An 18575-nucleotide genomic window follows, 5' to 3' on the forward strand; every position below is an offset into this window, starting at 1 on the left:
CCACAGTAAATACTCCATCTCTCCACAATGGATGGAGAGATGCCAGGGTATATTTTGGGCTACTATATTTACACAATTAATGCAAACAAAGTGGGTGGACTTACTTGCTTATGATTTCAGGGCCGTTAATGACAGTAACGTGAGCGCCAACCTCGTTAGCGACAGCCTTGGCAATCATGGTCTTCCCAGTTCCTGGAGGGCCATAGAGCAGCACTCCCCGAGGAGGAGGGATCCCTTGGGACAGGCACATGCAGGCAAACAGAGTAGACAAGTTACTGGTGATAAATGCCAGGCCCAGCCTGCACTTGCACACCTCACTGTCCCTGTTACTATCAATAATAACTTGACCCCAGCATTAATTCATTTGACAGACATGTCATTATGACAAATTAGGCTTTCAGGGAAAAGACTGCTCTTAAATGGGACATACATACACATTTTGTATCTTTAAAGTCCAAAAGATTCTGTTTAAAAAGCACCTATTTAAATCATTATTTTTTTCAGCAGATCATTACAATCTTCCCTGTGTTTACTCAAGAAGATTACTCAGCTGAGTACCTAACATCCATGAATACCCTTTAAGTTTCTCATGATTCTTACAGGGTCATATCAAATTTCCCACATCAGAAAACCACTTCTCTTCAACACTCCAAAAAAGTTCTAGAGATATTGTAAGGCTTGATTTAGGAATGTTTGCAAGATGGTGACAAACACACATTAAAAGGATGAATCTGCCTATTTAATGGCACACGTCAAGAGCCAAAGAGACAGAAACATAAGGGACTTTGGAAGAACAAGGTACTGCTGCTGTGTATAGTTGAAGCTGGACAGAAAATACAGGCAAACTGCATGAAATAAAACTGTGATCCCAGGTAGAGCCCATCAAAGGAAGTCTGAGACCAGCAAAGCCAAATTAAATGGGCACAAAAGCCAAAAACAAAAGTTGAAAAATTAGAAAGCAAAAAGCAGAGACAAGCATTTGACAAAGGCCTGACCCCAGCACAAAAGACACTGGTGAAACACAACCAAAGAAACACCAGGTGGGACTGGGAACCAGACAAGGCAAGCCACATGCCCAAATCTTAGAAACTAATACACTGGAAAAGGGAAAAAATTATCTGCCCTCTGACAAAGGATAAAAAATAAAAGCATCCCTACAGACAGGTTCCTTCACACCAGCCCATTAAAGCACGTGCTGCTCCCTCCTGCGGTGTTTCCAGCACTGGCAATACACGGGGCTGTGGAACCACAGGCTCACCTCAGCTCCAGCCTCACTGCCCAGGAGCAGACAAGGACTCCCAACGTTTGGATGGGGGCTAAAGGATTGTAACTGCTGAGAAAACATCATGTGATGAGTAGAGAATCTGCTCAAGCTTCAGGGATTAGGTATGAAGAACACTCATGCTGAAGCAAACCCTGTGGTGATGCTGGGGTTGGAGCAAATTGAGCTGGAGCACTCATGATGGAGATGCCTCACACTACCCCAGTGACACCTGTGGATCATGGCCAGGAAACAGCCACCTGTGTGCTATGGAAACTGTCCCCAGTGAAATCACCTCCCCTGTGTGTGGGGAGAGAGGTCATAGAGAGAAATAATGGGCCTCCAAGACAAGAGAGTAAATAAGTATTTATAGGTAAAAGAGCCCTGCCTCACAGCAATGCATACCTCAACAAGGTACACAGCCATTTGTGATAAATACACAGCACAGTCACAAAAATGCTCCAGGTTTTTATATATATTACCTACAACTTTATATATGGCAACAGTAAATGTATCTGGTATTCCACCCTGTAATTCCATGCTGAACACATTGGCAGTTTGAGTAAACAGCCTCAAAAGACCTCCTTGAAATTTTGCAGGAACGCACAGGAATAAAAAAGTAGAACAATTAATCTGAGTTCTCCTCCATTTAAAAGATATGAATAACTGAGTCCACCAACACAAAATCTTACGACAACACAAACAACTGCCCCTTTCATGTGTCCAAGTACAGAAACCTTTCCTATTTGCTATAAATTCTGCTCATGCACACCTGAATTTTGGTGCAGACATGCATTTCTTCCCTGCTCTACTGTTTTTCACACAGGCTAACCAGAACATCTCCACAGTATCCACACAATGTAATTATAAAGCAGTTTGACATCATTTGGACACACAAGTTTACCAGATCAGTTACATAAAATTCAGTGCATAATCCTGGAGTAATTAGTGTTTAAAAATAAAAAAAAGTCACATTAAAGACAAAAGTTAATGAAGAAAGCCAACTCTCAGGCATCATACCATAGCTCTTGAACAGTTCAGGTTGCTTCAAGGGCAGTTCAACAGTTTCTCTAATAGTTCTGAGCTGGCTGCCTAAGCCTCCTATCATGTCATAGGTGACCCGGGACTGACACTCGCCATCCTCTGCTGCACTGGTCCTTGACTCAATAAAACTGATTTTAGTTCTTGAAGAAATGAAGTAAAAACAATCTGTATGGCTCACTGCTCCGATTCTGCCAGTGAGTGGGAGTCCCTCAGCGCTGCCCTCCCCAGGCAGCTGCAGATGCTGGGTGAGCTCTGCACCATCTCCCCTGCTGGCTCTGTCTCCGTGCCCGGAGTCTGGAGCGCTGGGAGTGACTGGCGAGCCTGGATCCACGGCTTTGCTCGGCGTGCTCGTGGAGGCAACCTGGGGACTGTCACCAATGTCCATCCTGCCCAGCTGCAGGGACAAGTCTAAGGCACTGCTCTCCAAATCAGACCTCTCAAGGTGTGGCTCATTGGAGTCACTGGGAATGGCGCTGCCCTGGGCAATCAGCTCTGCGCCGTCAGCCCCCTTCACTTTCATCACCACCACGTTGCAAAGTTTGCCATAGTAAGTGAAAGCCAAGAGGTTTCCTGGCAGGACTATTTTCCCATCTGTGAGAAGGTTAAAGAAGAAAAAAAGACAAAGATGATGCTATTTCAATCTACTTTGGCAGCAATTGAAGCTTAGAAAGTGCTATAAATTAACAAAACAAAAGGCAATTACGAGGTAATTTCAGGTTCTTTGAATGATCCTTTTGTGCACAAGCAGACTCTACATATGATACTGACAAATGCTTATCCAGTAATCTCCTACACTTAAACTCATGATTAATTTCACCTTTTAAAATTTCATATAAAGAGAGGATTTTGGAATTAGCATTTTAAGAAGCAAAAAATTTGTATTCACTACCTTCAATAACTTACCTTGCTTCCTAATGTACACCTACCACCCAATGAAGAGCAACTTCACTTATTTACCACCAACACAAAAAAAAAAACAGATTCAGAGATTGGAATTTCAAGTTAATGTTGTTATTAATGTGCAGCAGTGCACTCTTTTCCTCACAGTGCAAGTAAACTCTGGAGTGCACCCCAGCAGTATCAGCCTGAAGGCTGTCAATGGGTGTGAACACTCCTGACTTGAGGCAAGTTATACAAGTAATGGACAGGAGAAATGGAACCACAGCTAATGCAAATTAGATATCTGCAGCATGGCACAATCAGTTAGCCCAAGACAGATGCCTGAACAAAGTGTGAACAAAGTAACTTTCCCCTATTCTGCCACAAGCCCTTGACTGAGAACATAAAAGGAAAATCCTTGCTCTTGTATCCAGAACTACAAAAATTGAACAGTCAAAAGAGAAGCAGTAAAACTCATACCAAGGTTTCTCAGCAGACAAACAGACATTTCCTCAGCATTAACAGTTCCATCTTTGTCCCTGTGGTAGGAAGGGAAAAAATTGGTTTTCCAAGCACTTAAAACCAAAACCACAGTCCACAGCACTTCACAGTCCCCATATCATATGGACTATAACCCTGAAGGTATTAGACACACAGAAACAAAAGAAGTGTACCTATTTAACCTAGTTTTGCCAAACAAAATGTTGTAATTGACAAAATCCTAAGTTGCACTTATCATTTCTTAGGATCTCCAATAGGCAATGCAGGCATCTTAATCATTGCTACAGGTACTGAATTGAGACAAATTTAGATCAGGCAGGTCTCTTTCAGCAGATACACATACATAACTTTTACTGACTAAAGCAATGCCTTGAGCACTTGCACACCCACTACCAAAACACACCAAGATTTCCCACAAAGCATTTTCTAGTCGTTTAATTAGCTGACTCAGAGCTAAGGCTCACTTCACCCCCATTCTGCAGACGGAACTCCCCAACTTCTGCGAGCACTCACACCCCTGCGGGCTGAAAAGCAGCGGCACCAAGGGCACTGACAGCAGCCGCTGCTGCTGCAACTTCAAGCGCGAACAACGGGGGGAGCCCCAAGCCCGCCTGAAAGCCGCTGCTCGATTTGAGCCATCAAGAAAGCAGCTTGATGGAAAACAGGTGTATTAAGTTCATTTAGAGGACACCTCTTAATAGATCAGAGCCTTTCCTGATGAGTGAACACGTAGTTAACTATACGGTGTTGGGGTCTGACTCTTTTAAGTGGAGGAAAAGCTAAATAATGCATATGAGCACTACCCAGAGGTGTTTAATTTGCAGAGAATGAAATACACCTGTAAAGCATCTAGAAACCTAGGAACTGCTTGAGCAATGAGACTTCAATGTATTCTTTTAGTAATTTATGTTCTTGCTTCTTACATGAAACTATGGCTCTCTGGACATCAGGAGGAATTTCTTCGTGGAAAAAAAACTGCAAATGACTGCCTGGGAACTGGGATGTTTATTTACAGCACAGTTACACTTTCAAAAGTAACTGCAAAGTAACTGTATTTAGGAAATAACTGTTATCAGACTCTACAACAATCCAAATGCCAGCTCTGTGAAATGATAAGAGAATGACAACATTTTCAAGGGATCTGGTTGAATAAAAACCTCAGTAAGGTTGTAACAGGTTCCATACCTCAACTTTACATCGACCTCCTCTGCCTGCATGACTGCACCAGTCACAGGTTGCACAGTGAGGGCATCACCTGGATTTACTTTCAGGTTCTTCTGAGTGGTTTCAGCCAGCCCAATTTTCCCCCCTGGGAAGCCTGCAGTGGGCCAAGCAGTACAGACCTGGGAAGAGTTTTCAAAGCAAACACCTGTTAATTGAGGTCTTGCCCTGCTCATTTCCAGCCAAAGGTTAATATGAAGGATTAGGTTAAAACCTGGTTCCAATGAGCAAGACACAAGGGGCACTGAGCTCTTAAGATTTGATCTAAGACACTTTCAAAATTAATAGGGTTACATTTTGCCTACAGATGTGATAAAAAATTCCACAAGGACTCTCTACACATTCTGGAGATGACTCAAAAGCATACACTACGCTGATTAGGAAAAGCCATGCATCAGTGAAAAGAAGATGAGCAAATAACTATACACTTTATTTGCAAGTAAAACAGATCTGTGTCTAAAACAGATATAATATATAGCCCATTTACTCATACATGACCTATAAATTTATAGGAAAAAAATCAGCTGCACGGATTTTTTCCAACACAGAGAATACAGATGCAACTACAGTGCAGAAAACATGGAAGAGCACATTCACCATCTTTCTCAACACATGATCCATGCTTGTTCCATTGAATACAACAGGAACAGGCTAACAGCATGGGAAAAGCACTTATAGGGTCAAGAAAGGGCCTCACCTCCTGCCGCCCATCAGCGGAGGTGAGCAGGGCCGGCCTCCCTATGCAAAGATCCGCAGACTTCATGCTGCTCAGCGACAGCTGCGCCAATGCTCTGCGCAACATCTTCGGGACTTTGTCATCTCCTAAAGTTTTCGGGAGGAAAAAACCCAGTTTTTTCTGTCCTTCCCCTCAGTAGCCCCGGCGTGTCCCGCGCTCCCCGGGCAGCACAGCCTCGCCTGCCCTCACGGCGGCCGCTCTGAGGGGAGCGCGCGGTCCCCCGTGAGGCGGTGCCGCCGGCGGGGCTACGAACACGGGCAGCCCCACGCTGCCGCCCCTTCCACCGCGATTTCGCTACCGCCCCTTCCACCGCGATTTCGCTACCGCCGGCACCCTTCCGCTGGGATAAAGGTAGGTTTCATGAGGGCCTGGAGTGGGAGATCCCCCGCTCCTGCGTTCCTGAGCCGCCGGGAAAGTGGCTGGGCAGGGACTCTCAGATTCAAACGAGGCGCCCTCAGCGCGCCGGACTGAGGCAGCGGGGCCGGGGCTGCCCGTGCCCGCCTCCCCCACGCCGTACCTGCCTCCACGGCGTCGGCGACACGCAGCACCAGCGGCCCGCCCGCGGCAGCTCCGAGGTGAGCATCCCGTGGGGAGCTGCTGCCTGCGGCCGGGCGCCCCTTGCTCTTCCTTCTGGAAGAGGAGGCGGACATGCTGCCGGCGGCCGGCGCGGAGCGGTTCCGGAGCAGAGGCCGGCACCGCCCCGGGGGCGGCCGCTCTCCGCCCCGCTCAGCGCCATGGCGGGCCCGTGGCGGGGGCTCCGGAGGGCGCGGGGCTGGGCGGCCCTGGTGGGGCTGCGGGCGAGAACGGACAAGTTCGGGGGTGTGAGCGTGGACCTGGGCGAGCTGCGCGGCTCCCCGCGGCTGGAGCGGGCCGCCTTCGGGCGGTGGCTGCGGGGCAAGTGCCGGGCGGGGGTCCCGAGTGCCGGGGTGGGCGGGGGGTGGTGTGTGAGGGGGCCGGGCGGCCCGCCAGGGGGCGCCCTCAGCCGCCGCCTTCCCCTCACGGAGCCTCAGCCACGGCCGGGGTATGAAGGGCGCTGGCAGGAGAAAAACAGGTCGTTCACAGAACCGTAAAATAGGTAGGGTTGGAAGGGACCCCTGGAAATCATCCAGTCCGATCGCCCAGAGCAGGTGACACAGGAGTGACAAACCATAGCAGGTGGGTTTGGGTTTGAATGTCTCCAGAGAAGGAGACTGCGCGCCCCCACTGGGCAGCCTGTTCCAGTGCTCTGCCACTCTCATTGGTTCTTCCTCGTGAGGAGGTGAAACTTCAGGTGTTTGAGTTTGTGGTCATTGCTCCTTTTCCCGTCACTGGGTACCACTGAAAAGAGTCTGGCATCATTCTCTTGGCACCCATCTTTGATATTTGGATGGATTGATGAAGTCCCAACTGAGACTCATCTGCTCCAGACTGAACAGGTCCAGCTCCCACAGTCTCCCCTCACAGAGAGGTGGTCCACACCCCTCATCCTTTTTGTGGCCTCCACTGGATCCACTCCAGTAGTTCCTTATCTTCCTTGTACTGAGGAGCCCAGGACTGGACAGAGCACTCCAGAAGAGTAGTTCCCCTGTTTCTCATGACAGACCCTAAATGTAAAAGCCATCATTTTGCACGTGAACACCCAGTTGTACCACATAAAATGTCGACCTGGCAGCCTCTCAGACTGCTGGTGAGTTTCTCACACCAACAATAGTTTTACCCTGTGGTAAATTACATGAAAATACAGATTTTTGCACGTTACCAACGGCTATAGTGTGTGGTAAAGTTTAAAGCAACACAGACCAAGGGCAAAGGGGTCCCTGACCCTCCTCACTTCCCTCTCTTGCAGAGTCCGTGTCTCAGTGGCGAGATGAAGGCCGCATTGCTGTCTGGCTCCATGTCCCCATCCTCCAGAGCAGCCTTGTGGCAGTGGCTGCTTCCCAAGGCTTTGCTTTCCACCACGCTGAGCAGGGCTCGTCCACCCTGACCCTGTGGCTGGGAGAGGGGCCCAGCAGGCTGCCAGGGTTTGCCACACACCAGCTGGGGGTTGCAGGTGAGTTACAGGAGTAGTTACACCCACAGAAAATCTTGAAAGAGCCCTTAGGAGGCTGTTCAGTAGGAATTGTTCCTCTCTACAACCAGCACATGGAAACCAGCTGGCTGCTGCATTTTGGAATGAAAAAGCAGCCACCAATGTAGAGAAAAAAGCACTTCTCTGCTCTATGTGCTTAATGTGTATATCTGTTTAAACTGTGTTGAAGTTAATGTCTGTAAATGGGGAAAACTTGACCCAACATGGATTGTTCAGAAGCTAAAGCAGCTATTAGCCTGAATGGCAATGGTCTGAAAGCTGATCTAAACTGTGCCTAGAAATCTTTAATCCAAACATGTATTTTACAAAAAACCCCACAAAACACCATACTCTTATCCATGTAGATCTCCCACAGCTAGAAAATTGTTCCATAACAGAAAATTTCCAAGGAGCTAGACAAGACAGTTTCACCTTTTTTCTTTTTTATTTTTTCATACAGCACAACACAAGGGACTGATGACGAGCCAAAAATATAGTCATCTTGAAGTTAGCTTCACAAATTCCAGTGGTTTTGTTCTCTCACTCAGCAGAGTGCCACAGATAAGCCATTACCTATCCCATCACTCAGTTACCTGTGATTGGAGGTTGGTTTGGAGCCCTCACGTACTGGATAAGGGTTACATTAACACACAGAAATCACGAGGCTGGGGAGAGCACATCTCTCCAGTTGCAGCCCTGACTTGTTTGTCAGGGCACGCAGGGACTCTGTGGGGTGTTATTTCTCCACCATGTGGTGTTAAGGCCCATAAACAGCAATTTGAAAAATCTAGTAAGGAAGAACTCACAAAAGATGGTTTGTTCCGTGTAGCAGCAGGTCAGGTGAAAAGCCCTTGAATTACAAAACAGAGCTGCTGCCACCAGCAGTGGGAGTCTTCGGTTCCCAGGCCAGCAGAGGGCAGGGTGGGTGCTGAAGGCAGCCTTGGACTTTGTCAATGGACATGTTGGAGCATGTTTTCCTGAGGTATTTTGGAAACCTCACCATTAAAATATGTGGCATTAAACTGCAGCAGGACAGTGCATTCTCCTCACAAAAGCACCAGGTTGCTCCTTGTGAGGAAACCTAAGTGACAGGTTTTCTGCATAGAACTTGCACAGCTGGAAGTGCTGCTTGAAAGGAAATCCCATAAAAGATGAGTTGTGACCCTGGTGGGCATCAGAAAGAGCTAAAAGAAAAATCATAACTCTGAAAGACTCGCAAATATTGAAAAATACACTTTCAGAGCATAATTTGCAGCTGTGCTTCAAAACTCTTTGCACTCTGCAAGTAGAAAAAAAACATTAAAGAGAATTTTGGTAAGTGCAGGTATACAGATTACATGATTTCTTGTATGGATTTTAAAATTGCACAACATACAATGTATGTGCTCTTTGCTACCATTTTTCAAAGATGTACGCTTTTAGTCATTATTGGGATTTTCTTTAAAGGACATAAATACTTCAAGAAATTATTCTAGGCAGGTAAACAAGTGTGAAATAATGACTGCTATGTGGGGTTTTTTGTTCTTTATTCTGCCCACTCTGAGTGGATCTGGAACACATCCCAAAAATACATGGGATGTATTTATACAGCATGGATACCACCTGGTAGGTTTATTCCATTATCTTTCTACTTTAGGAGGGAGACCCTGAGTAGTGGAAAGGATCCATTCTATTTTTAATTCATTTTCTTGAAATATTAAAGTATTTAAATACAAATATTGGGGAGGGGTTCAAACACAAGGCTTTCTTTATCCCCTAACCAAAAAGTATATTAGAACATGTCTGCAGTAAATAAAAGCAATTTTCTGTTGAGAGTCTCCATCTCAAAGCTGTGGGCAGACAGTGAAATGCAGGAGTCAGTGCTGTGAGCATCCTGGAGTGGAAAGCAGAGATGTGGAGAGTGGCTGGCTGGCCAGCAGGGAGCCAGCCCAGGAACAGGGAGCAGGTAGTGAGTCTCATTGCCAAGTAGACCAGCAGCTGGTTTTCTCCTGTCTGGAGTTTCCCACGCAGCAAAGGCAGCACAGCCAGGCCTTGTGCCTCAGCACCATGCAGCCAAGTGATGACAAAGGTGTGAATAAGCAGGGTCAGGTCATGTTCTACCAGACTGGATCAGAGTGGCCAAGCAGAGAGTAGCAAATGTTACTCATTGGGCTTGGCCATTATTGTTCAGAAATAGTGGAATGTGTGATGTGTCTTCCAGCTAGGTTACTGCATCCGTTTGTAGGCGGCAGGATTTTCCACATGTGTAAAGATACAGAGGAGTCTCTGGTGTGTGAAGTGATTAACGTGTTTTTAAAGAGCATTTCCAAAATGCTCCACCTCCAAGGAGGATGTGGCCTGCCATCCAGAAAGTGACATGATTGTAAATATGCAGCACGTCCAGAAAGTGACATGATTGTAAATATGACATGTCTGTAAGTATGCAACAATGGCATGAGAGGACAAGCTGAGGAAGGAAAGTAAAAGAAATGTGAAAGGCATTTTCTTCCCCCTCACATGGTCTACAAACAAGCCTTACAACACAGCTGTTATTTGCATTGCTACCACCTTAATCCACTTGTTAAAACAAAGTCCTTGGAGTTGAAGGACTCCAGGAAGGAGAGCCTACACACACATAGGATGAGCAGCCTCAGCCAGTCCTGGTACTTAAGGAAATCTAAACTGAGCAGCTGCATTACTGTGGAACTGCACAGGAAGATGGAGGTGGATAGGTTTGATAAGCCACTTATGGAAAGTGACTTAAAAGTAGTTCCCAAGTTGTTTTACAAATACCTGCCCCTGCCTGCTGATGCTTGCAGTGCAAGCAGTGGTGTCCTCACTCATTCTGTGGTTGACAGGTGCATCTCAACACGGAGCATCTCTGCATGCATTTTTACATCAGTCATAAATAAAACAAGTAGGATATTTTTCTTCTCTGTTACTCATTATCTGGAGTTATCTAAGGGATTCTTTTATTGTTTAAATGCTTTTCTTGCCTGTTCCGTAAATGAAAACATTCAAAACCAAGTGGTATTGTAATAGTGATTACTTGGTTGGGTTTCAGGTACAAACCTTTCCAGAAAGTCATCCTGGCATTGGATGAATTAAAGGTCCAGATGCCACATTTGTAGCAGGAGGCAGAGTTTTTAAGAACCACAATCCAGGGCAGTCAAACTGCGGTCTCACTAATGCCAACCAGGTGTGGCCCAGCAAGGGAACATGAGACCAGGCAGCAAATCCTATTACTGTGTTTTCATCCTTCTTGCTCTGGATTTAGGTATCCCCTAGCAAAGATTCTGATCACCTCACTGGGAAATTCACTGCCAAAAATGACATTCACAGGCTTCAATTTCAGGGGAACAGAGGAGAGCAAACACACTTTCTGTTTGATTCAAACAACAGTTTCCTGCCTTCACCAGCCCTCCCTGGTCTCAGCAAACCCTTTGGCTGAGGCTTTTCTAGAAAACAAATCCTCTTATCACAAACTTCCTCCTGCTTTTCTTTTGTTGCCTCTTTTAATCATTACAGTAGTTGAACTTGGACACTGCTAAATATTCACAGGAGGAATGAAATCATCAAGTCACAAGCCCCGGGGAGGCAGATATGTGACTAGCCTCTTAAAGCATGTCCTTTGACATATCTTGAAAGAAGACTGGTACTTCATCTTTGAAATATCCTCCTACACATAACTCTGCCATGTATTATTAAAAAACATGATGTTTTTAGCTGGACACTCACTCCTTAATAATTCCTTCCTGTGGGTATAATTCCCCATAGCATTTTAAATGCACATGTCATCACAGATGTGCCTGTATCCTCCTCCTCCTGCCTGTAAAATGACGTGAGCATTTTGTTACTCTTAGCTTCAAATTTGAAAGCCCTGCATGACTGATGTGGAAAAGATCCTGGTAAGTTGCACCACAGCATTCATCCTGCTCGCCGCAGTACTCTTTAAAATCTGAGAAAAATACCTGTTGTAAGGGAAGGACATTTTTAAACTATGACCAGTGAGTATGACATAATTAAACATGAAAGCACTTGGGTTCCAGAAAGTAGGAAAACTTGTAATGTGTGGGAGAAAGTCATGAGCTGAGCATGAGGATATAAGGGAAAGCTGCACTTCTCAGTCAGACAGGTTTTTTGATCAAGTGAAAGTGTTACTTTTCCACTTGGAAGCAACACTTTTTGATTAAGAAGTTGACTCAGATTGTGGTGCAGTTCCTGTCATGAGATGTTAGCTGGGTAGTGCGAGTTCAGAGATAGTCACACAGCTGAACATTATCTGCACAGTCAGCCCAGAGTGTGTTATTAACCCAAAACCACTCAAATCTCCACTACAGCAGGTGGGGGCTTTGTCATGAATTTCACTGAAGAAACATTCATCCCCCCCTTAAGGGTGGCTTCTCAGCCAGTCACTGGAAAATTCTCTGTTATTTGAGGAAGATTACAGGCCTGTCTCTGCTGAAACGAGCTTTGCCAGATTGTTTGGGTAACGTCTTGATCTTGCATTCTTTAGTTCTGATATTAACACAAGCAAGTTCTTCTTTTCATTTCTTGTCTAATCCGGAACTTAAAAGCTGCAATTATTTATCTTGGTACTGCCAACTTTGAATTTTTATATGGGATACTTAAGCTCTTTGTGATACTTTATTGTGCATCCATTTTCCACTGACAAACCACTTTGTGATTCATCCATACAAACCTTGCTATCTGTACATTACCAAAACATGTTAAAACATGTTATATTTATCAAAGCATGTTAAATTTTGGTTGTTAGGATTGAATGACTTTGTCCAACACTTTCTCTTTTTCAATATTCTTTCTATACCAGGTGCTGTTCTAGATGAAAGCACTGGAAAGGTGTTAGTTGTACAAGACAGAAATAAGGTAAGTTTGTTGCAGTATTATAAAATAGAGAAGTTCATTTAGATAAGCCTATTCTGTAATATAAAACAAAATATATTTTGTTTTTATTCCAGTCCAAAATTGTGATAGTAAAAAGTTACTTCCTTTTACAAGTGTCTTAAACACATCTAGCAACAGATTGCTGAATTCCATATTAAGGGAGAAAAAAACAACTCTAAAAATGAACAGCTTTGTTAAAACTGCAGATTGATTCAGCAGAACTAAATATCCTTCCTGTTTTGAGTTTTCTGTTTTCCCCTGTAACTAACCCAGGAGTTCCTGATCTTTCTTTGGATCCATGCAGACCTCTGGAAAATCCCCATTGGCTTGAAACAGATTTTGAGAGAAGGATTCTGATTTGGTTTGGTTTCCAAAATTCCAGGCACATCTGTGGCTTTAAGGGAGCAGTAGCGTGGTTGGCCATGACCTGGAGACCCCCTTGGTCCAGCAGGTGTAAAGATCTTTAACTCCTCACACACAGGAGCGCCCGCCCTCACTGAGAGGATGCCAGAGCAGAGCAGAGCTGCAGTGAGCGTGGCTCGTGTCATGTGGCTTGAGGTCACCGAGCATCCATCACTGACACGTCTGCCAGCCCCTGTCAGACTGACCCACCTTCTGACTCAGCTGCTGCAGAAAGCTCTCAGGCTTCAACTGACATTTAGCCTGCATTATGCTTTCAGTTGCAAGTTAAAGTGATTCAAGTTAAAACTGCACTAATTAACTCTCTGAGAGAGTGAGATTAATGCCATTTTAACATGAAACAATCAAAGCTTAGCTAGGTGGACTGAAATACACTTGGATGCATATTTTTCATTTTATACTGTTAAGACTCTGCTGAATCTCACTGGGTGCATTCTCCTGTCTTTCCTGAAATAGCTACTAATACTTTTCTCCTCAGGACCCAAGAGATCAGTTCATTAGGACCTACAATACAGTTAATGAACTTCAGTGAAAGAGTGCTTTCATAGGCAGGTTCAATCATACCACATGTTGAGTTTCTAACACAAAAGACAAGGGTACTTCTCTTCCTCTGAACTTGTTTCCTGTAACTGAAGATGTCTATTTTTCATTTTTGTATTTTATATTTTTACTTACAGTAAATTAAAATGTTGAGGACTTGGCTTTAGGAGGACTTTCAGGCTTTCATTCAATAATTACCAATTAAAGCATAAAACTACCTGTCATGCTGTAGACTCCAAAAGTGGTTCCAGCTCCAGGGAACAAAGCACACTGTAAACATTAATACCTATTATTTACCCTTTTATACACAAAAATACAAATGTGCATGCTCACCTCTTAGTAAATATCTTGAACAGATATGAGAGTAAAAAAAAATAGTAACAGCTGTTGGAATTTTAAGAGTTGTTTGGGTTTAATTGTGACAGGACAATTCCACAGCACACAAAGATTTCCAGGAACTAAAAGTAAATCTGAAAGCCAATAGAAAAAAGCCAATATGTGTTTTCCATCTGCACTATTTTTAATCTATTACTTTAAATTCCTATCCAAGCCCTTTAAGAATGCCCAGGAAAAAAAAATAGTTTTCCAATGTAGTCATTAGGGTTTCAAATCACTGGAAAGCACACAGCTTCCCTGCTATGCTGCATAGACAAAAAAGGCTTTTTTTGGGCCAGTGTGCCTTTTTACTGCATTTATTTCTAGGAGAAGGGTAACTTCTTCCTACATAAACTTTTAACAAGGAAAGAAATAGAAAGTACATAGAAGTAAAGGTAAAGCCTACAAATCTTTGTGCTCTTGCCAGAGGTGCAGGGACTGGGACTCCTTTAGCAGTGTGAGTAACAACACCAAGCCTGCACTTCACGTTTTAATATTGAACTTTATTGTCAATAAATGTTTCTTATACATAAATCACACACAAGCCCTCATTTCTTGTATCCATGAAAATGACAAGTTACACTAAATGATCATTACAGACACATCTTAAAGCCAGTGCAGTATAGAACAGTACAATCATAATACCTGTTTGTAAGATTAAATATATATACATTTTTAAAAGCCAAAACAATGGAAGTAGAATACATTAGTGATTAAATATAAGATTATATAGTCTATAGCAGCTTTTAAAAAAATATTCAACTACTCTATCTAGCAGCAACATTGTCTAATGACTGTTAGACAGTTTGTATTTTCAATCAGTAGGTGTTTTGTTCCCATTGTTCATACAGACTGTAGCTGTCTCTAATCATCCTGTCAGCAGGAACAAACAAGTTCCTACTTACTGATATTTATAAAATAACAATACTGCAACTTCAACAAAAAAAAAACCTTTGTGTTGTCTCCTTCTTATTAAAGAGTACAACACAGGCTGACTACTTCACTAATGGATTTTTCCTCCAGTACAGACTATAAACGCATGGAAATTTCCAGGAGGTCTGTCTAATCCAGGAGAAGACATTGGTAAGTCCTATGAGAACAGGTCAGCCATCAACAGAAATACAAAGACATGAACACCACTGAAATACAGCATGACCCACATTACTCCTGTGATGGATTGTTTCCTTGAATTAATGGGGAATAGATGGAGTGACACAATCCTGGGACCCTAATGGTAACAGGGTAGCATGTTCAGGACAAAGAAGTTTTGTGTTTGTAACATTTACTCTTTTTACTCTTTTCCACACTTTCTTTAAGTGAGTGCTTGAGGCCAGCTAAGTTTTTTTAGGCTGGTCAGATATGCTGCAATATGAGCCAGAGGTGCAGAGGATTAAGGTAATCCATATATGGCCCAAATAAAACTGAAACAGGGAGCTCTCAGCTCCCACTGGAATCCAGGGCAGTGACTTCAGGGATGGACTGAGGAAAAATTTCCATTCCAATAAATGCACTTGCTTCCTTCCACCCCCTTCACTTGATTCGTTTGGACCAAGAGCTCCTCGGCACAGAGCCAGGGTGAAGTGCAGGGCCTCAGTCTTGTGGGCACCTACTCCCAACAGGGACATGAAGCACTCCTGTGGTAGGAAACAATGCTGGATTGAGGAAACTTCTCATTTCTCTCCAACACAGCACAGCTGATGAACACTGCTGCAGTTTATCCTCACAGGTGAATGAACAGGGGTGTTTATGAAGAGAAAATCTGGGTTTTTTCTCCTTGTATCTCAGCCCTTAAAATCATTATCCATAGGCTGGTTACTTCTTAAGATGGGTGTCAAGCCCAGGGTTCCTGACTGTTCCGTACCTTAAAAATACCTCCTGGTTTAGCAGTCTCCCTACAACAATGTGTGGTGAGCTTGTATTCCAATTATTATTTCAATACATGGAGAAAGTTGCTAGTTGTCAGGATATGGCTGAGTTTGGTTTTTGTTACTCATGAGTCATGTTTTAAGTCTTTCTGTCAAACCTGGTGATGGAAATCCAAGATATTTGCTGGACAATGTAATGTAACAGGGTGAAAAGGATCCATGTTTTCAAAAGAATCCCAAATGCCATGGCTTTATCTAGGCAGGCTCCTTCTCACTTCTAGTGCCAGCAGCAGCAGGACTTTTGTACTCAAGGAAACAACAAATGACCAGTAGTGGCATTCCAGTGGGAGACTCCCCAGAGTGATACTGCTACTGAGTACAACAGCAGCCATCCCTCACTGAACAGGTGAGATTATAGCTGGAGCCTGCACTGAAAACCACCCAAGACAAAAGTGTCCTACAGCTTCCCTCCTGCCACTTCTAAACTACAGAATAATAAAAGTTGCAATTCTCTGCATCACATATTATATTACAAAAAGATATAAATTAGTCAAGCATAAAATATAATAGAGCCTAATTTTCCTTTTTCATTCTTACATCAAACCTTAAAACACAAGTCACTCATGGGACTAAATTTTAAATTACAATTAAGAATTGCAATTACATTTTTTAAAATCCTTCAGTTACATGAAGTGACAATATGCTTGGCTGCCTACTAAAATGAGTGCAAACTGACTTACGCAAGTGACACCAATTTCATAATGCAGATTAAGCAAAGTGCACACATTTTTGTATCTGAACATTTCTGAAACTCCAGCCCTAGTGTTTCTTCTAGTTTAATTGTCATTAGATATTTATATATATATACACACTCACATTTAAATAAAAGGGAAACAGAAAATGGCACTTCATCTGAAAGCAAAGCTCAACGCTTAAATGAAATCCATCATTACTGCAAGTTTCTTAACCACAGCCTGCCTCAGTTCCTCATGATCTCAGTTCATTTCTGTAGCCCCCTGCCCACTAACAAAGCCACCTGCCACAGGGAGTTTCTATTTCCAATATCTGAAACTACCCCTGAATCATCTGCTTTGTTCCCCTCGGACTTGGCAAGATGCAAGCCTCCACAGGATGGTGAATCTCTACAAATCTTTTAAAATGCATTTGCTTTTGGAAGCAAGCTAGCACACATTCCTTACTGAAAATGAACTCACAGGAGCAGGTAACATTGCACAACAGTTCTGGACATTGACCACTCAAACCAGAGACAACCAGGAGGTTACATTAATTTGGGAAAAGCCAGTATTTAACCTACCAGTACTTACCCCAGGCAAGTAGGATTTGACTACAATGAAACTGCAGACTTCGAGGAAATCAGTGGAATATTAACAAACTTCTTAGGGACTCTTCAATTTGTTATTGAAGAGAAAAATATCTCTGGAGGAGTCCTGGATGGGTGGGTGGTTCTCTGGCTGTAATTGCAGCACACAGACCCTGTAGACCCTAAAAGCTCCTGCTGTGTTTGTGGTGAGAAATGTTAGCACTGACCTCACTCTGGCTGGGGCACACAGAATGCACACATGCAGCACACATGCAGCATGTTTACAGCATGTTTCCTGCAAGAATAGGCTCTGGGCTGCACAGGTGCTGTGGCATATTTGAAATATCACCTGACTCTTACGGTACATCTTGAAAAGGATCTGGCACCAACTTTCACTTTCTGAAAAGAATTCCACCCATTTTGTTACCCCTTGGGGTGAAGTGCAGTGAAACTGATCTGATCAAGAGGTCTGACATCAGTACAGGTGCAGCTGCACAGGATCTGAACCCGAGACTGGGCAGGGGCAAAGAGAGGGATGGGGATCCAAAGGACTGCAAAGACAGTGCAGTGCTGTCTTGGATTAACAGATCAGTGGAGCCAGCAGCCATCAGTGTCCATTACAAACCACACCCTGCACAGCATTACCAAAGTAATTCTGTAGGATATACACAGGAAAGGCACACAGCAATTACTGTTGTTTGGGAATCAAAATATTAGCTTATCCTTGTGTTGGAAAAACATACCTACATTCTGAAAACCTTTTGAAGCAGAATAGAGAACATGCTGAGTAAGAGGCTTTCCACCTTTCTAAAAGGTTTAAGGATGCTGAGTACTCTCAGATGTACTGCAAGGATTGTTCTTTCCACCCAGGAGACACAGCAGTTCGAGAGGTTTTTGAAGAGACTGGCATCAAGTCAGAGTTCAAGTCCATCCTAAGCATCAGGCAGCAGCACAAGCACCCCGGAGCCTTCGGGAAGTCGGACATGTACATCATCTGCCGCATGGAGCCCACCTCCTTCCGCATCAGCTTCTGCCAGCACGAGTGCCTCCGCTGCGAGTGGATGGACCTGGAGCAGCTGGCCAGGACAGAAAACACCACACCCATCACCAGCAACGTGGCCAAGCTCTTACTGTTTGGGTACCGGGAAGGGTTTGATAGGATTGACATAACCATGAGGGAGTTCCCGGCTGTCTACACAGGCCTGTTCTACAAGCTCTACCACAGGGAGCTGCCCGAGCCCTACAGAAACATGACATGATAGCAATACATTTCACATTTCTCTATAGTAATAATTTAGAATTATTGCAATGTTGAATATTATAGTTATCTGTGGACTTATTTTTAGGTAATTATTAGAACATAATTATTCTCTAATAAGCTAAGATATAAATTATTTTTAAAGGTAATTATTGCTATGAGTGTGCATCGGGTTTGTTCTCCTCTACTCCATAAAGCAAGCATAAGGTAAATAAAATACATA

The 18575-nt window shown here is 43.9% G+C and overlaps 2 protein-coding genes across 2 annotated transcripts in view; one reads left to right on the top strand and one right to left on the bottom strand.

Annotated features, from left to right (window-relative positions):
- Positions 1-6378, bottom strand: part of AFG2A (AFG2 AAA ATPase homolog A) — a 161417-nt gene extending 155039 nt beyond the window's left edge. Inside the window, 7 exon segments of the mRNA XM_059470232.1 lie at positions 105-234; positions 2282-2896; positions 3665-3723; positions 4871-5028; positions 5604-5725; positions 6160-6300; positions 6303-6378. Coding sequence (XP_059326215.1) covers positions 105-234; positions 2282-2896; positions 3665-3723; positions 4871-5028; positions 5604-5725; positions 6160-6300; positions 6303-6378 — 1301 coding nt within the window.
- Positions 6377-18353, top strand: NUDT6 (nudix hydrolase 6). The gene is made up of 5 exons (XM_059470233.1): positions 6377-6536; positions 7468-7671; positions 12500-12555; positions 14937-14991; positions 17965-18353. Exons 1-5 carry the CDS (start codon positions 6377-6379, stop codon positions 18351-18353), a joined length of 864 nt encoding a protein of 287 aa, XP_059326216.1.
- The last annotated feature ends 222 nt before the right edge of the window (positions 18354-18575 follow it).

This window comes from Ammospiza nelsoni, chromosome 4 (genome assembly GCF_027579445.1).
Source record: "Ammospiza nelsoni isolate bAmmNel1 chromosome 4, bAmmNel1.pri, whole genome shotgun sequence".
NCBI lineage: Eukaryota > Metazoa > Chordata > Aves > Passeriformes > Passerellidae > Ammospiza > Ammospiza nelsoni.